The sequence below is a fragment of the Loxodonta africana genome, chromosome 18 (genome assembly GCF_030014295.1).
Source record: "Loxodonta africana isolate mLoxAfr1 chromosome 18, mLoxAfr1.hap2, whole genome shotgun sequence".
Classification (NCBI taxonomy): Eukaryota; Metazoa; Chordata; class Mammalia; order Proboscidea; family Elephantidae; genus Loxodonta; species Loxodonta africana.
Window position 1 is genome coordinate 2,466,081 of NC_087359.1, and position 20,523 is coordinate 2,486,603.

At 38.2% G+C, this 20,523-nt stretch overlaps 1 protein-coding gene across 1 annotated transcript in view; it reads right to left on the minus strand.

The window, feature by feature from the left end:
• The window catches only part of ST18 (ST18 C2H2C-type zinc finger transcription factor), a 120,993-nt gene that overhangs the window by 43,687 nt on the left and 56,783 nt on the right, over positions 1–20,523 (minus strand). The window contains exons 10-12 of the mRNA XM_023538869.2: positions 18,476–18,687; positions 8,325–8,570; positions 1,526–1,641 (exon numbers count right to left, since the gene is read on the minus strand). Of these exons, the coding sequence (XP_023394637.1) occupies positions 1,526–1,641; positions 8,325–8,570; positions 18,476–18,687 (574 nt within the window). The remainder of the gene's footprint in view (positions 1–1,525; positions 1,642–8,324; positions 8,571–18,475; positions 18,688–20,523) is intronic.

Below are 20,523 nucleotides of genomic sequence, written 5' to 3' on the forward strand. Positions count from 1 at the left end.
CACATTAAGTGCAAGGTTGCAAACCAATTAATGTAATTGCTGTCAATTGGCTGTACATCTGTAAAAAGTGAATTGACAAAAGTGTGATGGATATAGTGGGGAAAAAAAAAAGGGTGGTTGCTGAGGCTGCTTATGTGCAACCAAACATCTCATGATTCCTTGGTTTGGAGGTTTAGAGTCATGGTTTCATGGGACATGCCAGTTAATTGGCCTGATAATATGTTTAGTGCTTATGTTCTAACTCCTAGTTCATTGTGTAGTGCCTGGGGTCTTAAAAACTTGCAAGTAGCCATCCATGGTACAACAATTGGTCTCTATTTGCCTGGAGCAACAGAGGAAGAAGGAAAGTCAGGAATAGAAGGAGAAAATGGAATGTGAGTGTAATTGCCTCCATGAACAGCTGCTTCCTTTGCCATGAGACCAGAAGAACTGGATGATGCCTGGCTACCACTACTGAACGTTTTGATCTAAGATTCTATAGAAGAATCTCCTAATTCAAAGGGGGGTGGGGGGGAGGTGGATACAGAACAAAATTTCAAATTCTCATGAAATCCAGAATTTCTGGAGCCATGGTGGCTGGATGAACCCCTGAAACGATTTCCCTGAGATAATCTTCAAATTTAAACCAAAAATATCCCCTGAAGTCTTCTTAAAGCCAAACAATTCTTTAGCTTAACTAACCCATTGTTTCCAAGGAGCTTAACTAGTGAAGAATTTCTGTCTTGGGCATTGTGTTCTTTTAAGATCTATCTATATGGGATCAAATTGACAGCAGCAACTTGAAAGATTAGATAGGAAACTTAAGGAGCAGTGAATTTATTTTAATGTGGGAGGAAGAACTCTGAAGAGGAGGGTGAGAATGGTTGTACAACAAGAATGTAACCAATGTCACTGAATTGTACATGGTCACTGAGTTGTATATGTAGAAATTGTTGAATTAGTGTATGTTCTGCTGTCTGTATTCTCAACAAAAAAATAATTAAAAATTTTACCATTTTAACCATTTCAGTGGCATTAATTATATTCACCATGTTATGCTACCATCACCACTACCCTTTTCCTAATGGTTTTCATCATCCCCTACAGAAACTCCATGCCTTTGAGCAGTGATTCCCTTTTCTCCCCTTCTCCCAGCACCTGGTAACCCCTAATATACTTTTGTCTCTATGCATTTGCTTACTCTAGATATTTAATATAAGTGGGATCATGCAATATTTGTCCTTTTGTGTCTGACTTATTTCACTCAGTATAGTGTTTTTAAGGTTCATCCATGTCTTAGCATGTGTCAGAACTCCATTTTTCTTTAAGATTGAATAATATTTCATTGTATGTATGTTCCATGCTTTGTTTATCCATTCATCTTTTGATAGACACTATACTGTGTTTTAACAAACTAGATTGATTAGTTCTAATTAGTCAGTTCTCTTAGCATGAGATCATTACACATGGTACTATTATCCAAAATTATGAAATTGAGCCTCTTAATTTCAGAATCTTACAGGGTATGTCACTGAATAACACTTACGTGATCAATTCTTTTTTGAGATCTCTTGCATGGAGCTTGGGTTTGGGACTTGGTATAGAGGCCTCGCCAGTAAACTTTTTTTCCTCTAAATTTTCTGGAGAGCTTACTGAGTCTTTCTGGAAAAAAAACAAAAATGACAGAAGCACAAGAGGGCATTAGATAACCCTGAGAAACAAGTAGATTTTAAGTTGCTGGAGATGGATGTGAGTTTTGGTTGAAGAACTTGGCTGAATTAACTCTGTGGGCCTGAGCTTAACCATCTGCAAAATGGAGATGAAATAAAAAAAATTCCTATGAGAAATAAACCAGATGATGAATATAAAGCCATGTCCTGACTGTTACAGACCCTTTTTTCATCAGCGAAGAATGAGAAATAATTGATGGGGGCACTTTCAGAAAGTTCACATTTTGGCAACTATACATACAAAGGCATTTCTTGAGCTATGTGATCAAGTTAATATTTCAATATACTTCAAGTTTTATTGCTCCATGAATGCTTCTCTAATAACATAGAAGTAGTTCTTTATATATACAACAGTCTTCGGTGCAACAAAAGAAATATTGTAAGAATTAATAATGTTTTTAAATAGAAATGAAATACATAAGTTTAGGTCAGCAGAATGCCCTTTCTGATATAGAAATAATTAAGACCTAAATTATTTGTTTTAATAATAGCTGAGGCCAAATTATTTAGGCTTTTGTTTGATGTATTTGGATAATTGCTTCTTTTCTTACATTCCTTACTGTTTTTCTGAACTTACCTCTTTTGCTAAATTGATATCTTTTAAGGCTTTTTTTCATTGAATGGAATTTCTTGTTGAATATTATTAATTTTGTACTTTCTTTTAAGTTTAATACGGATCTTGATTACATAAGGTAGAGTCCCTAATCGAGTTATTTATTTACCACGTGACACAGTAAAGAAAATTCATGATGGCTTTCCTAAATTACACAACTAGCTTGCTTTCATCATTAAGCTTATATCCAGTAAATAATAATACTTTCTGGATTTAATATTAAAACCAGTTTAACTCTTCTTATTCTTGAAAATACTGACCTATTTAGGGTGAATAAACTATTTTGTATTATCCAGGTAAATATCAATTGAATCAAATGGATATAAAAAATGTTACATTTTAATAATGCTAAGTCTACATTCAAAATCAAAGGGAAAAACAAAATCCCTGGATTTTCCCAACCGAAGAAAAATTCTAAATATTTGGCCTAAACACATGTAGTAAATTATCTCAAGTATCATGTATCCAGATGAAATTAATAATACTGGTTCAGTACAATTTCTTTCTTCATATTATTTATAGTATTCAGTGTACCATTTCATTTTACTGATAAATGTTTAAAAATAGTAGCAGATAATAATACACCATTTAAAAATAAAGAAACATGAGCTTGATAATAGTTGCATTCTAGGACAGAAAGAAAAGTGCTATTTTAATGGTGCTTCCATCAGCTCTAAAGTAGACAAACAACTCTTAACTTTTTAAAGTTTGATGACCGTAAATGGCTGAAATGAAACAATTCCTGACTTTAAGGCCCTACACCTGATAGTAATACCACCCACTCCATTTAGTGATATCTGCATTTCCCTGCATAGTATTTTTCACTTTAATTTATAAATTTCTTTTCTTTTGGAAAGTAGAGATAAATGCTACCTCCGATATTGCCTCAGTGTGGAAGAGCCATTGTTTTGCTGTTGACATGTTCTTTGCAAAATGGCATGAAGCAAAATGCCATTTTATTATTTTCTTTAAGAGAAAATTAAAGACTTGCACATTACAGTTGAAGGCATGCACATTAGAGTTGCTATTGTTCTCCTGCTGAATGTATGCATTATGGAAGGCAGGAAATGGGGCTTTTGATAGAAATGATCAGTTATAAAAGTTTAAATTGTTATTTGAATAAAATACATACAAAAATAAGGTTGCAGAGTACATAGTATCCTGTTGGTATAGTAATATGTAGTAATATTTTAACAGAATAATTTTATGAATTGGACTTTTAAGTATCTCTTAGTTTTTATTTAGCTTATAACTTCTTTTAAGCCACAAAGTTTTATGTATACAACTGCATTATAAAATAATTGTCTTTTTGCCTTTTGTCAATGTACTTACTTCTTGAAATTTGGACTATACACACACGTACATATATGTATATAAACATATATATGTGTGTATATATATATGTATATATATGGCTACAGCTAGAAGAATTCTTGGATTAGTTTTGTTACAGAAGCTTTTATATTGGATAAAATCCTAAATAGTACCCAAAAACAAAAAATAGTAGCCAGTATAAAATAAATCAACAGCGTTTGTAAAATGTAATTTGTAAATTACATAATTTTTTAAATTATCATTTAAAAAATCAAAATTTGATCCTGTGGTTGTTTAAAAGGCAATGTGGTGTATGCGTGTGGTGTTTGGAGAGTATGTGCAGGCATGACATTCCTTTAACCTACAGAGGGAAGTTTATATTAGTTTTAGTGAAGACCAGAACACATGGTAACATGAATAACAGACAATAGCACCCGGCACTTTTAACATTTTAAGCCCTGAAAATCTTTGGAGATCTGACAGTTGAATGAAACTGACAGCCCTAGTTATTTCTCAGCACTTTATTTTCAAGATATTTTGAGTTTTTTCCAGATTCAGAAATTTTTTTAGGGGCATCTGGACAGGCTATTTCACCGAGAGAGACAATGTTTTCTGAAAATTACCACCAAAATTAAGCAACTGTTGTGCATATGAACTAGATAACAATGAATTAGAAATAATTACTCCATTTCTGATGGTGTGTGTGTACACGTGTGTGAGTGTTGTGGTGGGGTATTGGGGAGACAGGAGGAGGTGCCAAGAAGAGTGGGAAAGTGGGAGCAGTCACGGCCCAAATTCGTCTTCAAACATTGTGGAAACAGTGTTTGGGGCCATGTGCAGCTACACCAATAAAGCCCACTGGAAAAAGAACACAGTTAGGCAGTCTCCTGGAGACCTGAGCTCCAGGAGCTGCATGCTGCTGCCCTAAGACACACCTTTGTCAACTGTCGCTTCCACCACACCTTGCCACACACAATTTCTTCATTATCCTCTCTTCTTCTTCTTCTAATTTCTCTCAATATTTCCTAGATGGCTCCATTTTTAAATGTATTTTTATTTTCCCTTTCTCCCTTTTCCCCTCTCCTTCCTGTTTTTGCTTCAGGGAAACCCAGACCCATCACTTAATTTTTTTTTTTTAAAGGACCAGCAACTTTGCTTCCCTGAGCTCAATTTTCTCCTCTAAAAAGTTGTTGAAAATCTTCCCTTGCAGGATTGTTAGGATAACAAATCAAGACACTGTGTATGAAGTTACCTTATATTTTTTTATTGTTCATGACATTCTTCTGATACCTTCTCATGAGGGCATTGAATATAATCTACTTTTTCAAAAAATAATACTTATCAACTATCTCATTTCTCATTTCAAAATTCAGAACAGGATATGAAAAATACAAGGTAGATTACCTTGGCACATACGTGGGAAAAAAGAACAAGAGGTGAGAAACCATATGAAGGAGTTACAATGACTCAGAACAGTTTTGTCCATGTCCCCATTAGTTGTAGCTTCCCCAGGCAATGACTCAACCATGTTCAGATAGCTGTAACAACGAGCATTAAGCTTACAAAAATATTCTGTCAACTCAAACCTAAGGCAAACACTGACTCCAAGAATTCACTGGGCATCTCCAAAGTCCTCTTTGTTGTTCCTAGTGATATTGAATTCCCATATGGCTTCTAAATTCCAGATTTCAGAATACTTAGGTTGAAAATTACAGCAGTAAAAGAGTGTGTCATTTGACCTTAAGCCACCCGCAAAAGAGCATAAAAGTAAACTAAAGAAACCCATTTTTTGGTGAATTTTCTGGAAAAATAAGACACTGTTACAGATATATCTGCATTAGATAAATAAATACCCCAAATAGTAGGCTGTATCTATAAAGTTTCCAAGGTGAATCCTGTGGTTTCTAGAATTACGTAAAAGAAATGAGATTGGAAAGATTAAATATTTGCTATGTCATTTTTTGGCTATCTGAGTGATAAGATATATAGCCAAATAAATCCCTGAAGAATTTACTAGACCCTCAAATGGAAGAGGTACCTCAAAATATAAAGGGTGCAATGATGACATTGTTGCTAAGGGTACAAAGTCATTGCCAACATCAGATAATATAAAACACCAAAAACCCAAGGCTGCTGAGTCGATTCTGACTCATAGTGAGCCTAAAGGACAGAGTAGAACTGCTCTACACGGTTTCCAAGGCTGTAAATCTTTATGGAAGCAGACTGCCACATCTTTCATCTGCTAAGTGGCTGGTGGGTTTGAACCACTGACCTTTTGGTTAGCAGCTAAGAGCTTTAACCACTGTGCCACCACAGCTCCCCAGATAATACCAAGGGCCTTAAATGAAACCGAGAACTCATTTGATGGAAATGTGTTTCATGACTGCTCAAGATTGGATCTTATGTCTGATGATAAGTAGGAATACAAAGAAAATTTCCCATGAATGCATTGTCCATGTCCCATTTACTCAACAGTCGTATGGATGGTGACAGAAAGCCTAAGTCCTTCTCTGCACATGACATTCAGATAGCCCCCAGAAACTGGAACACTTTGGATTTTGATCCTTACACAAGTCATCTGAGAGCAGTGTTTGAGTTTTCATTGCTCTGTAAAGCACTGTCCTTCATGTAATGTGATGACTTTTACTGAATCCACATTGACAGGTCTTGTGACTCAGCTATGTTTTCCTTTAGCGGTTCAGTGTGCAACATGTCATGGTCTGATGATTTGAAATTGGCTTGCTGGGGATTAAGTAGTGTCGTGAATGAATGTGACGCCCTTTTCTAAAGCCATCTTGGATGTAGTGGGATTGGGTCATCAGTCTTGATGGCACTGTGATAGTACCTCCAAACAAGCTACCCACATCCTAACTTGCTCCTTACTTCCTACTTTCAGAGAAGTTGTGAAGCTGGAGGTTAGCTGTAACTTCTATTCTTTCATAAAACTGCAATGACAATGGAGATGGTGGTAGAAGGAAGAGGCAGCTCATGGCCATCACTTAAGATAAACCAGCTTTTTATACTTTGTAGATGGCAGTTTTACATTTATTATAGTCAAACATGTATTATTTTAATAAAGAGTCCTTCTAAAATAGTTCTTATTTTTTAAATTCAGTTTTTTAAGTTTTTAATTCAGAACATCTCTAAATGCTTTAGGCAAATTAACAAAATCAAGCAGAATTAATGACTGAGACCAGCATGGTAGAATTAAATCAGGCTGATGTTGTATGAATTACCCTCATCTGTCCACCTGACTGTGCGAGGGGCTGTGATACACAAAGCTGGCTCTGATCATAGCGAGTTTCTTCCAGGAAACCATCCCAGCCACCCTGCTCCTTTGTCTCTACTCTGTGTACCAGCTCCTGTGTTCATGAGTGCATTTGTTGACATGTCAGTCCTCTTAGTAGGCTCTATGCACATGCAGGGCAGAGGCATGTCCTGTCCAAAGCTGCAACCCCACAGCCTACCTTGCTGCCTGGCACATGTGACAGTATAATGAAGGAAGGAAGGGAGAATTGGGAACAACTCACTCTTGTGATCACATCACACACTAGTGTTTATGTCGACTTATGCTCTGAGGTGTTAAATCATGCGCTAGACTCAAATTGGTCTCCCCCAAAGTCTCTGAGCTTCAAAAAGCTGAAAAAAGGTGATGCACACTTCCTCAGGGAATGGTTATCTCAGTTCTTTAACAATATCAACAACTGGCTGATTCATCAGCGACAGTAATACAGCCATCTTCCTGATCAACGGCAAAAGAGGACTGATTATTGTAATAACTAGGGTTCCATTTGCAATCATAGCATCTAAACAGTGAAGGGCTCTGGTCACCAGTTATTCCAAATGACACTAAGTAGTTCATGGCTACTTAGGCCAAGGCAGGCAGCTCAAACTGCGGAGATGAGAGCTACAGGAATTCCTATTCATCCAAGCACATGGTTTTCAGGGTTGAAATGAAAGTGGAGCTTCCTGACTACCCTCAGCCATTTCTGAGATAATCCGATACCCAAATGCATCTCTTTTAATTCAGGATCGGTAGACATCCAATGTTCATGATCCAGAGCTTCAAATGGTGACTGTATACATATGTATGTTAACACAGTTGCTCCATGAAACCAAGGAAGTGAATTTGACACAACTTGAAGATTCTTACTTGTTCCTGAATTTATTTCATCTTTGACCCTCTGGTTCAGAAAGAACAGGCAAGCAGACATTTCCATGTCCAGCGACACAGTGCCCCTTACAGGTTGCTGTATCTTGAAGGGAGAGATGATATAATCTCCCCTGGACTACACACAATTGCAGCCCTCATGGGGTTAAATTTCACTATTAATGGGCGAGGAACAACTCAAAAAAGGAGGGTGAGAATGGTTGCACAGCTTAAAGAATATAATCAATGTCATTGAATTATCCACGTAGAAACTGTTGAATTGGTGTACATTTTGCTGTGTATTCTTAACAACAACAAAATAAATCTTAAAAAATCTATAATGACATGATATTTTAGGCAAGTGACAGGAAAAGAGGGATTTGTCTATAAATTTCCTAGGAAATTTAAAATTATCTACCAAAATCTAAACAGGAATGTAAAAAATAAATAAATAAATAAGTCTAGGAGGAAAAATCTAGTAATACTCTGCAATCATGCTCTGTCTTAAACTTATTGATTGACATATTAAAACCAATACCTCTTTCTCCTCCTCTGTCTTCCCATGGGCTTTGCTATAGTTGATAGGAGTATTCCAGCCCTCTTGGTCACAGAGAGCCTGATAGAATGTTGCATTGACCAAAAGGCTGCTTGCTTGGAATGGGGAAGAGGAAGGAGTTGGAATGGAATTGTTAGAGGAAGTTAGGGGTGCAGCCTTGTCCAGGATTCGATTTTTTTTCATGCTTAAGTCCAATGTGCCATTTTCATCCACTTCTATCTCGGCTCCCTGGTATACAATAGGAAACAGAAAAACATTTCAGCAGTTTGCAGTTATAGCCTAGCCATGTGAGGCTTTTAAGGGATAATTTTAAATGCAAGCTTTTAAGTCAGTATATCTGATTTTAAATCTAGCTTTCTGATTTGCATTGGCGAATGTTCAATTCTTACAGACTTTTAAGAGCAGCCCCATTAGCACGCTTCATGCTTCTGGGTTTAAACAAAACTAAGCTTTATATAAATAAGATGTTTTCAAATACTAAATGTATTGGCTAAGCCTGTTTAATTTTTTTTTTTTTTTTAAGTTTTGCTTTAAACCTTCTTTTCTAGTTTATGGAATTATCTCTCCCAATTCATCATTTAAAGCATTAACACTTTAGTTTAACAAAAGGCACGATAAAACTTGCCAACCCCCAAATCACAATAATCATCTACCGTCAAAAACATGCAAAAATAACCAGCTGGAGGAGAATTTTTATTGGAATATTAGGTCAGTATGAAAGCAATGTTTTACCTTAGGTTATTTGAAATGGAAAAGCTTTGTTAAATTATGAGAGAGAGAAAAAAAAAAAAAAAAAAGCCAGGAAGTGAGAACATACTTCACTCTGGGTGCCCCATAGCTGGCGGTACCATGGTTTGAGTTTAAGTTCCACAGTGAGAGCTTCGGGATAAAGGGGACTATTTTCAAGATTCTTAATACGGACTTAAAACTAATTCTGTCTCATGACATTCACCTTTGGAATACCTTTTGCCAGTTTTTTTTTTTTTTTAAGCACAGTACCTGTCTTTAGTTCAAGTCCTAACAAACCGTGCATGTGGTCTACATATTCCAAGTGATACGCACTGTAGGACGGCTTAGATGGGGTCAGGAATTGTAAATATTGCCCTGTAATAACTCTGTCATTTTACTAATTGGGTCAAATGAACACCTTTCTGGTGTTTCACCATCATTCAACAATTTACAACTAACTTCTAAACAATTTCTCTATTCTTTTCCCTTTTGGCTGGCAAAGCTATAGAGTTCTTTGAATATGTTAGCAAGATCCATGAAGCTTGTGGTAGCCAGTTATTCCCCAGGATTTATTTTAAGTCCCCCCCTCACACTTCTCCCCTCCCTACAGTGGCCATCGATGGCATGGGCACACTGGCCAGGTTCCAAGGGCTTGCTGCCTGTACCTGATTTAGAAAATAAAAGCACCGCTTCTGTTCACTTGTTTTACCTGCAGAGTTCATATTTCCATCTCTCAGCTTAAGAGAGAGAGATGATTTATGGTATTTGTGGGAAGTAAATATACTTCTAATATGTCTGTACTAAGACGCTTTGGCCATATCTTTTCGTCCATTTTTAGTAAATAGTTTAATCTCCCATGATAGTTTTAAACCCTGAATTTGACAGTACAGCTTATCCAGGATAATAACTTAGTAACCACATCCTATGCCATCTGTATAATATCAGATATGTTTTTATACTAGCATTAATAAACCTTAGTTACAAAAATCCAAGATATTAACTATCTCAGTGCCAGGTGCTCTCTCCAGGCTATAACAGTATAGTCTACTCTGAGCACATTCACATTTTTTGGCTTCACCACTGATGTGCAACTAAGGCCATGAAACAGAGCTACAGCAATCAACTTTAACGGCCAATATAAAGTCAAATGCTAAATATTGTAGTTGCTGACATTTCTCACTAAAAAAAAAAAAAAACCTTGGGTTAAGGCTGCACAGGCAACATTCACATAAAATTCCAGACCTCTGTGACAGATGGCTTAGGAAAACGAAGCCATGTGACTGGGCTGCAGAGTTTTATAGTGCAAAACCCATAAATAGTACAGATTCTCTCACACTGAAAAAAAACAACTACTCCAAGACACCACCAATATATATTTGCATTTTTTACAGAAAAAAAATCCACATAGTAAATTTTAAAAAATATTAAGAGATTCCAGGAATTGTTATGATTATATATGGTGAGCAATCATAGCTTGATTGAAAAACTGTCATTCTCCGTGCTGACAAGAGCCTTCCCCGCTCTGACACCCAGGCGGGCTGCCCCGGGAGCACCTGACCGGGGAGGCTTGCTGTGGCCAAGCACAGGTGGGCTTCAAGTGAGCGCACAGATGCACTCAACGATTACACAGCCACAGAGAAAGCCCCTCCTGCCTGTGGATGGCTGAGGCGCAAGTTTCCAGCATGTGGTTTTATCCAGAGCAACATGAACAGACGTCGCTTCTCTCTGCGCTTCAGACCCCAACGGCAGCAAGAGGAGCCCAAGGGGCAAAGGAGGGAGCCCCACTGACGCGGATGTCATTTCCTTCTGAGACGTCTAATACCCTGATTTCTCAAAGTGCTATATTAGATCCTTGTTTGGATTTTAATTTTTTTTTTAATTGACGTTTTTCAAGGCTAGGCATATTTTTTCATTCTCTGACTCGGGAAGGACATCAGCGTCCCATGTCTGTCTCAGCTCCTCCAATTCACTTAGTCACCAGCTTGCTGAGAGGTTAGCTTACCAACTGCACAGGGCACAGAGTGCTCCGCGGGGAGGCGAGTGCACCTAGGAAACTGGCTATTGGATTTTTAAAAAATGTGCCAACTTTACAGTCAATTTTTCTGTCCAGAAACGTATTTAAAGAAAACAGGAACATATCTTGATAAGGAAAAACAGAAACCTCAGATTATAGTTATCTTTATCTGATTCGTTGTTTGGCTTTAGCAATTAATAAGACATGGAGAACAAGGTTAAAGACAGAATTCTGAGGGGTGTTTGATATTTTCAGGCCTCTATGTTTTGGGGTAAAAGAAAAATGAAAAATACATTGGTCTTCCCTTCAAGAAGCTTATTTTATGCATATAGGAGCTTCTTAGTGAAATTTAATACATTTCTTAGTAATTTAACTCATTATCAATTGTTATTAAACTAGAAGTTTAAATAATTATGCATTATAATCCTTACCTGTACTATAAGAAGCGATTTAGATGCACACCAACAGAGAAGTGATTAAATTACACTACCTCTAGTTAGTGGAACATTAGAGTGCAAATAGAATGATAATTATGAGAAGTATGTAGCAACATGGAAAATATGCATAGAACTGAAAGCAGGAAAACTACGTGGCATTCACACTATGCTTACAATGCTGTAAAACATACAGGAATTTGTTTCCTGAAGAACAAAAGAGAAAATACAAAAATCGTTGTAGTTGTATTTACAGGATAGGCTGATGGCTGCTTTCTCTAATATTTTCCAGACAAATGATAACATTACATTGTTTCAACAATTATAAATTATCATGCATTTAAAGATGGTGATGAAGAAAAAACAAAATTATAACTTTACTTTAACTGGCCTGATTGTAAAACTTATTGTCAGAACATTGATAAAACAAGACCACACTGCTTTCTCATTTGGCAAGCTTCCTATTCCTGCATGATGGCCACCGCCATTTTTCTTTTTTGACTTGGCGCAAGTGAAGACCTCAGTGGTACATGTTCGTCCACTCTCACTTCAGGGGGAGCACTGTTTCTATTTCGTAAGCTGTCGTAAATAAGTTTTCAAAGTAGGCAGGGTATTCACAACAAACAAATAGATGAAAATATTTTCTTCTCTGTTGTTGTTGCTGTTAAGTGCCCTCGAGTCGGTTCCAACTCATAGCGACCCTATGCACATCAGAATGAAACTAAATAATGACTGGAGCCCTGGTGGCGTAGTGGTTAAGAGCTTGGCTGCTAACCAAAATGTCGGTGGTTCAAATCCACCATCCACTCCTTAGAAACCCTGTGGGCAGTTCTACTCTGTCCTGTAGGGTCACTATTAGTCAATATTGAGTCAATGCCACCTAACAACAAATAAGAATTGAGTACTGAGTAGTAAAAAAGTATAACCTTGTGAAATATACTCAATATAAATAGAATGACAGATTTCAGAGAAGAAATAAATGACTAACACAAGGCATAAAATTAATACAAAATTTATAACCTTTCCCCCAAATCTCTATCTGGGACTCAGAATCATATCTGGGAACACTCTTGGGTAAGTAGACAGTGTATATACCATGCAATGGTAAAATCTTCGAAGTGAAATTTTAGTTCTAACAGTTATATCTGTGCCACTAGAAGCAAATTATTTAATATTTCTGAGCAACTGTTTCTTCATCGGCAAAACTGCATAATAATATCTGCTTTACAGGGTTTCTAGAAGAATTGAAAAGAGTTAATATGAGCAAAGTGCTTGTTTACGGTGTCTGATACATTCAAACCCAAACCAAACCCATTGCTGTCGAATCGATTCCGACTCATAGCAACCCTGTAGAAGAGAGTAGAACTGCCCCATAGGGTTCCCAAGGAGCAGCTGGTAAATTTGAACTGCCAACCTTTTGGTTAGCAGCTGTAGCTCTTAACTACTGCACCACAAGGGCCCCAATCTGACATATAAAAAAATAGGTGTTAAATAAATGACACCTAGTACTAATAATTTGATTCAATTTTTGACTCATCAGTGCAGAATATCTAAGAGGCAGGGTAAGCACGGTGCTTACCTTGCTTACCAGATCATCAGCAGTGAAAAATTTCACATTTTTCACCACATAAAAGCGTCTGCTTGTAGGTATGACTGGTGTCTGTCTCTCTCCCAAACCCATGGCACCTTCTTACAGCATCAAAGCCTCTTTTCAAATTTGCAATCACTGGCAGGGGCAGATGACCCAGAAAGCTTGGTAAGCACTGGCCTACTCATGCTTACTTACTAATCTGTAGTGAAGTTGTTCACTACAGATGATCTGGTAAGCAAGGTAAGCACTGCGTTTACCTTACCTATTGGACAATCTGCCCCTGAGACTCACCGCAACCCTACAGGACAGAGTAGAACTGCCCCATAAGGTTTCTAAGGCTGTAACCTTTACAGATGCAGATTGCCACATTTTTTTTTTTAGAGCGGCTAGTGGCTTCCAACCTACCTTAGAAGCAGAGTGCTTAACCATATTGGGAGGAGTAAAAAGCCCGTTAGTATAAATATGTCTTTTCTCCACACAGAGGTCAATTGCTTCCTTGCGATACCTGGCCAGAGACCCTCCTATCATTTTACTCACAGTATCTGGTGTGAGCCATTCAATGTCAAAGATACTGAAAAGGCTGCATTTGGATCCTAATCACACACGAGACAGTCACCAGGCTATTGGTGCTATGAGGCAGAAAGAATGGTGAGGTGACATCATGTTGTTTCTAGGCCTCGTTCAAGCACAAAACAGACTTTGAACTTTAAACATTTCAAGCAAGTGTCATTTTTTGTTTTCTTTTAAGCACGCGTGCATATGCCATTTTGTCTAAACAGGTGGGGAAAACACCAAAACAAACAACAGAATGCTTGGCAAGCCAGGGAGATCAGGATAAAGATAGATTGCAAAGCGTGTTCCTTCCTCTGTTGATAAGAGTGGGAGGAGGAAGAAAAATGGGGCGTTTATCTGCCATGTGCAGGGGCTGCTCTCAGTGGGGACAAGGGATGCTCTGGACACACTGATGCCCAGAACTGCCTGCCCCGCCCCCCGTGAGAGCAAGTCCTGTGTGTGCTCACATCAGGAGCAAGTCGCCAGGCCCAGGCCAGGCACCAGCAGCTGCGGTCCATGTGTATTTTACAATCCACATTAATTTAAAATTAAAATATCAGACATTCCCTGTATCTTAGAAGCAATGAAGTACTGGAATCAAGAGAGCGCTAATGCTTCAGACAAATTATACTAAGTAGTGACAGTGCTAATTTTTTCCCCTGACTTGATTCTTCAGAGAAATACTTAAAATCACTTTGAGGTGATTTTGGTGGTGTGAATATGGGTTATGTACGTGTTGGGTTGTATTTTAACAAATAACTAATTAAAAAAAATTCTCCTACTTTGAGGATAGGATGAACTAGTTTGTGCAGCAATCAGCAATGTTAAAAGAATACTGATATCCTTTGCACAGAACCTGCAGTGTACCTGCTCCAGGGGTGCTGGTGACTGAATGGGCCTGTGACAACAGCGTCCCTTCAGGTCTGGAGAGCAGCACAGGACAGAAGTGTCTGGTCGGGTAGACAGGGGCTTGGGCTTAAGGAGTTTTGAAGGAGAAGAACAATTTGGAATATCCGTATCTTCCTTCACTATTTTTAGAGCTAATAGGAACTGAAAATCCTCTTGCCCCTCTGAAAGCAATCTCTGCTCCCAGTATCTTTCATGAGTAGCGATTTTTGCAAGTCACTGATTCAGATCTCTCACTAAACTTGGGGTCAGTTGTGAATGTGTACATAGCATGAAAAGTCTATATTAGCCTCCACAAATGAAGCTAAAAGCAAATATCAAGGTTAGTTTCCTTTGGCTTGATGTTAAAATCGTAGCGCTCACGGATGACAGTATTACCTGTTATTTGTTCTCCTATTGGGTTCTGTATGCAAGTTAAGAGATGCTCATCATATAAAATGGAGTGCCTGAGTAGTGATAAGCACTTAACTATTAGTTGAAAGGTTGGTGATTCGAGTCTACCCGGAAGCCCCTGAGGAGACAGGCTGGGCGATCTGCCTCTGAAAGTTCAACTCAACTCAACCCAAACTAAGCCCACTGCTGTTGAGTTGATTCCAACTCATAGCCACCCTGTAAGGCAGAGTAGAACTGCCCCATGGGGGTTCCAAGGCTGTAATCTTTACAGAAGCAGACTGCTATATCTTTCTCTTGCAGAGCATCTGGTGGGTTCGAACTGCTGACCTTCTGGCTAGCAGCCAAGCACTTAACTACTGTGCCACCAGGGCTCCTTTGAAAGGTCACAGCCTTGGAGACTGTTCCCTATCGAACAGTTCTAGTCTGTACACATGGGGTCATCATGAGTCAGAATCTACTCCAGTGCGTCTAACAACAGCATTACATAACAGCAAGGGCTGGATGGAGGCAGAAGGAAAATAAGAAATCAGCCCTTGCTATGCTCTGGTCAAACTCTCTGCAGAGCCAGCCATAGCTCCCAGAATGTCAGGAATGATGTCTCTGCAAACCCTGCCATCTCTTTTGCCACAAACCCCGGGCACAGCTACCAAAGGGTGGCTTCCTTTGTCTTGCTTTGATGTAAATTCACTGAAGGAAGGGCCGTGACTGAATTGAACCTTCAGCCTGCGCGTTTTGTTACTTACAGGCATTTTGGGTGATACAAAATGCTGGGATGTCTCTGTATACATTAAAAATTCTCAGCGATAGAGTCAGGAGGGGGGAAAAGCAGTACATCGCTACTTCCTCAAGGGTTCGGGACTGTCAGAAGTAAACGTAGTGACAAATTGACACGGAAGAAAGATCTAAGCCTTCTTAGACTTAAGAAGTAGAAAAAGAATTAAGCTAGCATTGAATGTGTGAGAGAAGGTTGCTTGTACTCAATCAACAATAGGTACAAGACACGGACAAAATGCAGTGCTGGACTCGGAAAACGCCTGCACTAGGCATTGACCAGAGACTGTATTTCGGGGTTAATTACTCAGGCTTTATCTCACTTTTGCTAACATAATTACTATTTTTTTCTTGTTTCAGGAATTTATGATACATTTTCTTATTTTCAGAAAATAAGATTCAATTAGGACAGAATTCAGCAAATGGTGGAAGTTGTGTGCAAGTGTGGATGTGTGGGCACACAGGCTGGAGAAAGGATTCTGTGTAAAGAGACATTGTAGGGCACCATATTTGTCTCATTTTATGTGACTGTGTCAAACGAGACAATTGTCATGGGAAAACGGCTTCTATAACCATCAGCATAACAAACACATTAAAAAAAAATCAGTCTGGGCATTTTCTCTCTCTTCCATCACCACCATCACATCAAGGTTGTGTGGCTTCTACAGCTAAAGCTAAAGTTGTCAGTACGGCAGATGGGACGAGGCAGAGTCCCCTCACCCATGTCCTTCACCAAGCAAGCATCTCACAGGGGACGGACAGTGTGGCTAGGAAATGCCTTATTTGTTTTTTTTTTTTTTTTAATGTGTCAATTTAACAGTCACTTTTCTGACCAGAAATGTGTTTTAAGAAGAAAGGAATATATATTAATAAAGAAAAAATCCTCAAGTTTTTGTCATCTTTATCTGATTCATTTGGTAATTAATAGGTTAAAGGCAAAATTCTGGGGAACAAAAAAAATGCCCACATTTGCAGGTGGGAAGTAGTCATTACAGAGCCACTTGTTCTTCACTGAACTAGTATTTATAATTATAATATTGGCCACTTTATTCTTACAGGACGGCCTAACCAGCCAAATAATAAAGCACTGGGAAGGAAGATAATCCAGTATTATCTTCAATTAGCTGCATATTAGAATATTCCTTTAAAACAGAGAAATTTATTCAAGTTTAAAAAAGGAATGTATATAAAAAAAAAACTAAAGTTGAATTTTAAAATTCCCCAAATTATTCATTCATATACACAACTTCTGACTTCGATTACTTTGAATTTGAATAGCTTGATATTTTCTTTAGATTTTTAGAGGGTGTATTTTTTTTGTGTAAGAACCTTATTTGTTTAGAAATTGTTTTTGAGTGGTTTTTGGCCACCAATTCTTCCTGGGGTTTATTGGCTCCGCTTTGTCCAGAAGCTAATTCTGCTTCCTCTGTCAAACGGTCTGCCGCACTGTGCTACCCGCCCTCCTGAAGCCCTGGCACACGGGTCCAGGTGAGCAGCTGACCACCGTGGGTCAGGGCTGGACTTAAAAAAAAAGAGCCATATACTTTAATTACCTGAGTTTCAGAGATAGGGTTTAACCCTGTGAACCTCCCAGTGAACCAAAAGCAAACCAAACCCATTGCCGTCGATTTGATTCTGACTTACAGTGACCCTATAGGACAGAGTAGGACTGCCATACAGTTTCCAAGTAGCATCTGGTGGATTCAAACTACCAGCTTTTTGGTTAGTAGCCGTAGCTCTTAACCACTCTGGCACCAGGGTTTCCCCTTGCATTGGAAGCCAGGGTAAATCTCATTTAAAATAAGTCTGGGCATTTTACTTCAGCTGGTTTCAGCCATCAACTTTGGAAAATGTATATTTTGTAACTCAAGCCCTTTGTGTCAACATGAAGACAAGAGCCACTGGACGCAGAGGCTGCAGGAGCAAATGGCCGAACAGCTCTGACAACCGTCTGCTGGTGACTGCTACTCTGACGCACGATAAGCTGCCACTGTCAAAAGGCAAGGCAAGGCTGATTCTTGTTTTTGTTTTCATCAAGCATTATCAGCCTGGATGTGTACTTCCCATTGGTAGCTGGAAAGGAGAATTATTAGAGAAATGTGAACAATTTTATGGGCTTTAGAAATGTTTCAGAAACTCCGCAGAATCTGGTTTTCAGTTTGGGTGCTCTGAGTATTCACACCCCCAGGCCAGACCTTGTCTATTTTATTTATCAAGGTTTTACTATGTGTGCTTTCAGAATACCACAGCAATTTAGACGACCTTACATTATATAGCAGCAACATGTACAGTAGTAAAACTCCATGAATCAATTTTGTAAATGTTTTACAAGCCACAGTTTAATCAAAACTTTCTTACCATCTTTGATTTGTAGATAGCTAAAAGCTTCCTTTTTGAAATTTATTTTCATTGCAACTCTCTTCTTGTGTGCCAAACTCCCCGTAACAAAAATATGTTTGAGATTAATGAACTCTCCCTAGTGTCCAGAACTCACTCCTCCCCAAACTTTGGTATACCACCTCCAAGAATAGCCACAGAGCAATGCATGCAGCCTTCCATTCTTCATGGTCAACCCAAGCTCATCACCACCAGTGTTCCTCTGAGTCTTCCTAGGAGGACAGGGAAAGTGAGGTGCTTTCTGGGGAGGGGTGAGGCGTATGAGTGAGTGTGGCCATGAACACGAAGGCAGTTTACTCTCGCGGCTTAGTAGCTGGCCCCCCTCTGGGTTCTTGGACTGGCCTACCTTGGCAGACAGACACTGCGGTTTGTTGGAGAGGATCTCGGCAGCTTCCCTGCAGCGGGTGGAAAGGTTCAGGATGGCAGCAGCTGCTGCTATGTGGGTGTCTTCACTACACTGACCGTAGCTGTACGAGCTGGCACGGCAAGGACTCTGTGTGTGGGCGCCTGCACTAGGCAATCGGCTCGGAAATTTCAGTGGGTTTGAAAAACGCTTTGCTGTTGAAGAAAGATGTGATTAGCCATTGCATGTATGTAGCTTTAGTCATTAAATAGATTTATTTTTAAGTTATAACTTCTTCCGTTAAAATATGGAATGAATAAATTACAACATGATCCATTGGGACATTAAACGAAGGTTATTTGGATTGGTTTTAACAGAGGCTCACAGATCAAAGAATGTGGTGGCTGGGAGAGAATGCTTATTCTCTTAGTACTATTTATATTTTCAATTCTTCTGACAAAAACTCCGTAAGTAATGTTACGGGGAAGGTGCACTGGCAAAGTTTGTGATAAAAATTATAGATCAAAACCACACTAGCAAAATCCACCAGGCATTTCTAAGCCTCGAGGCATGTGTATCTCAAAACTGGACAAATATAAAGACAGATTAAGGCCAGGTAAAGGAGAAATCCAGCTCTTCAATTTGTGTTTTCAAGAGAACAATTTATACTTAGGTATGGAATTACATTTTTATTTTTTGATATACATGTTCACTTTGTCCTTAAACCAGTAGAAGTTGTTCTTCATTAAACCAAGTAGATGGCAGAGTCTTGACTGAGTTGGCATTTTGCACACTCAGATAGAGTGCAATAAGAAAAGAACAAGGAGAAAATGTTCTCAAGGTGACCAGAAAGGCCATTTAGACATCAAGGCTGAGTTCAGGTTTTGTTTCTCTCATGGGTGCCAAAGCATACTGAGAACTAGAATTAAACATCTTTTTCTTCACTCTGGGATGTTTGTAAATGTCAATCAAGATTATGAGGGAAGTATCTAAGACTTAATGTGGAATGATATCAAAGCATTTAATTACTTATTTTGCTTTAAATATTGTTATTTTAAGTATTTGATCATTACTTTTCATAAGCCAAAATTTAAAACATCATGAAATATTATTTCTATAATTCTAAAAAAATGGAAATATTGAATATTTTTCATTCTTTAAAATAAGATGCATAATATATGAATACATAGAATACTTCCACTAACTAGCTTCACTTGAATTAAGTATATATGTACGTGTATGGATTTTTGCATACAGTGTGTTCATATATATACATAATAAAATATACACAAAGTTGTGTATGTGTACATGTGTGGGTATAACTTTTTTTCTTGAATTAAACAGTGGTTATTTATGTTGGCTGGGATCTATTTTGGGTAAGAATAGGTAAAATCAAGTGTCTTTTGGAGCATAATATGCTTCTTGCAGATGGGCAAACTCCCTCCAAGAATGATTGTCCACTGCTGAGTTTTACAGGGAATTCCAGTTCTTTGAAAGAGTTGATCAGCATCATGTAATGAAGCAAATATTCTCTGTTCCTAACAGCACTCAGTCTAGGTAACTTGGTGTGAGATCAAAGAGATTCCTTGGGTTTGTAGAGAGTTGTAGAAAATTTGTGGCCCAAGGAGGACTTAAAGTGGGGAACTACCTAGATTCTTCCTTAACGAAGAATAAGTTATAAGAAGAATAAGTTGCTGTAATGCAGAAAGCATTCTCTGTGTTTGTTCACAACCTTAACTTTCTAACCTTTTATTAGAATATTCAAGGACTCTAAATAATTTGGAGAAATGTGCTAGTGAAAACATGTTTATTATGTATTATACCACCTTTGAGTTATGGTCTTCTAAATGGATGTGGTAGCATTACAGAGTATTAACAGATTTTACATGTTTTTATACTAATTCTTAAATTTGTGGGTAAATATCTCCATAGCCACACACACACATTTTATTCTAGCAAAAACTTGACTACTGAATTGTGAGTTTCTTCTTAGATTTTTCACCATTTCCCTACCTTCAGACTAAATGTTTTTGGTGATTTAAATGATTTTT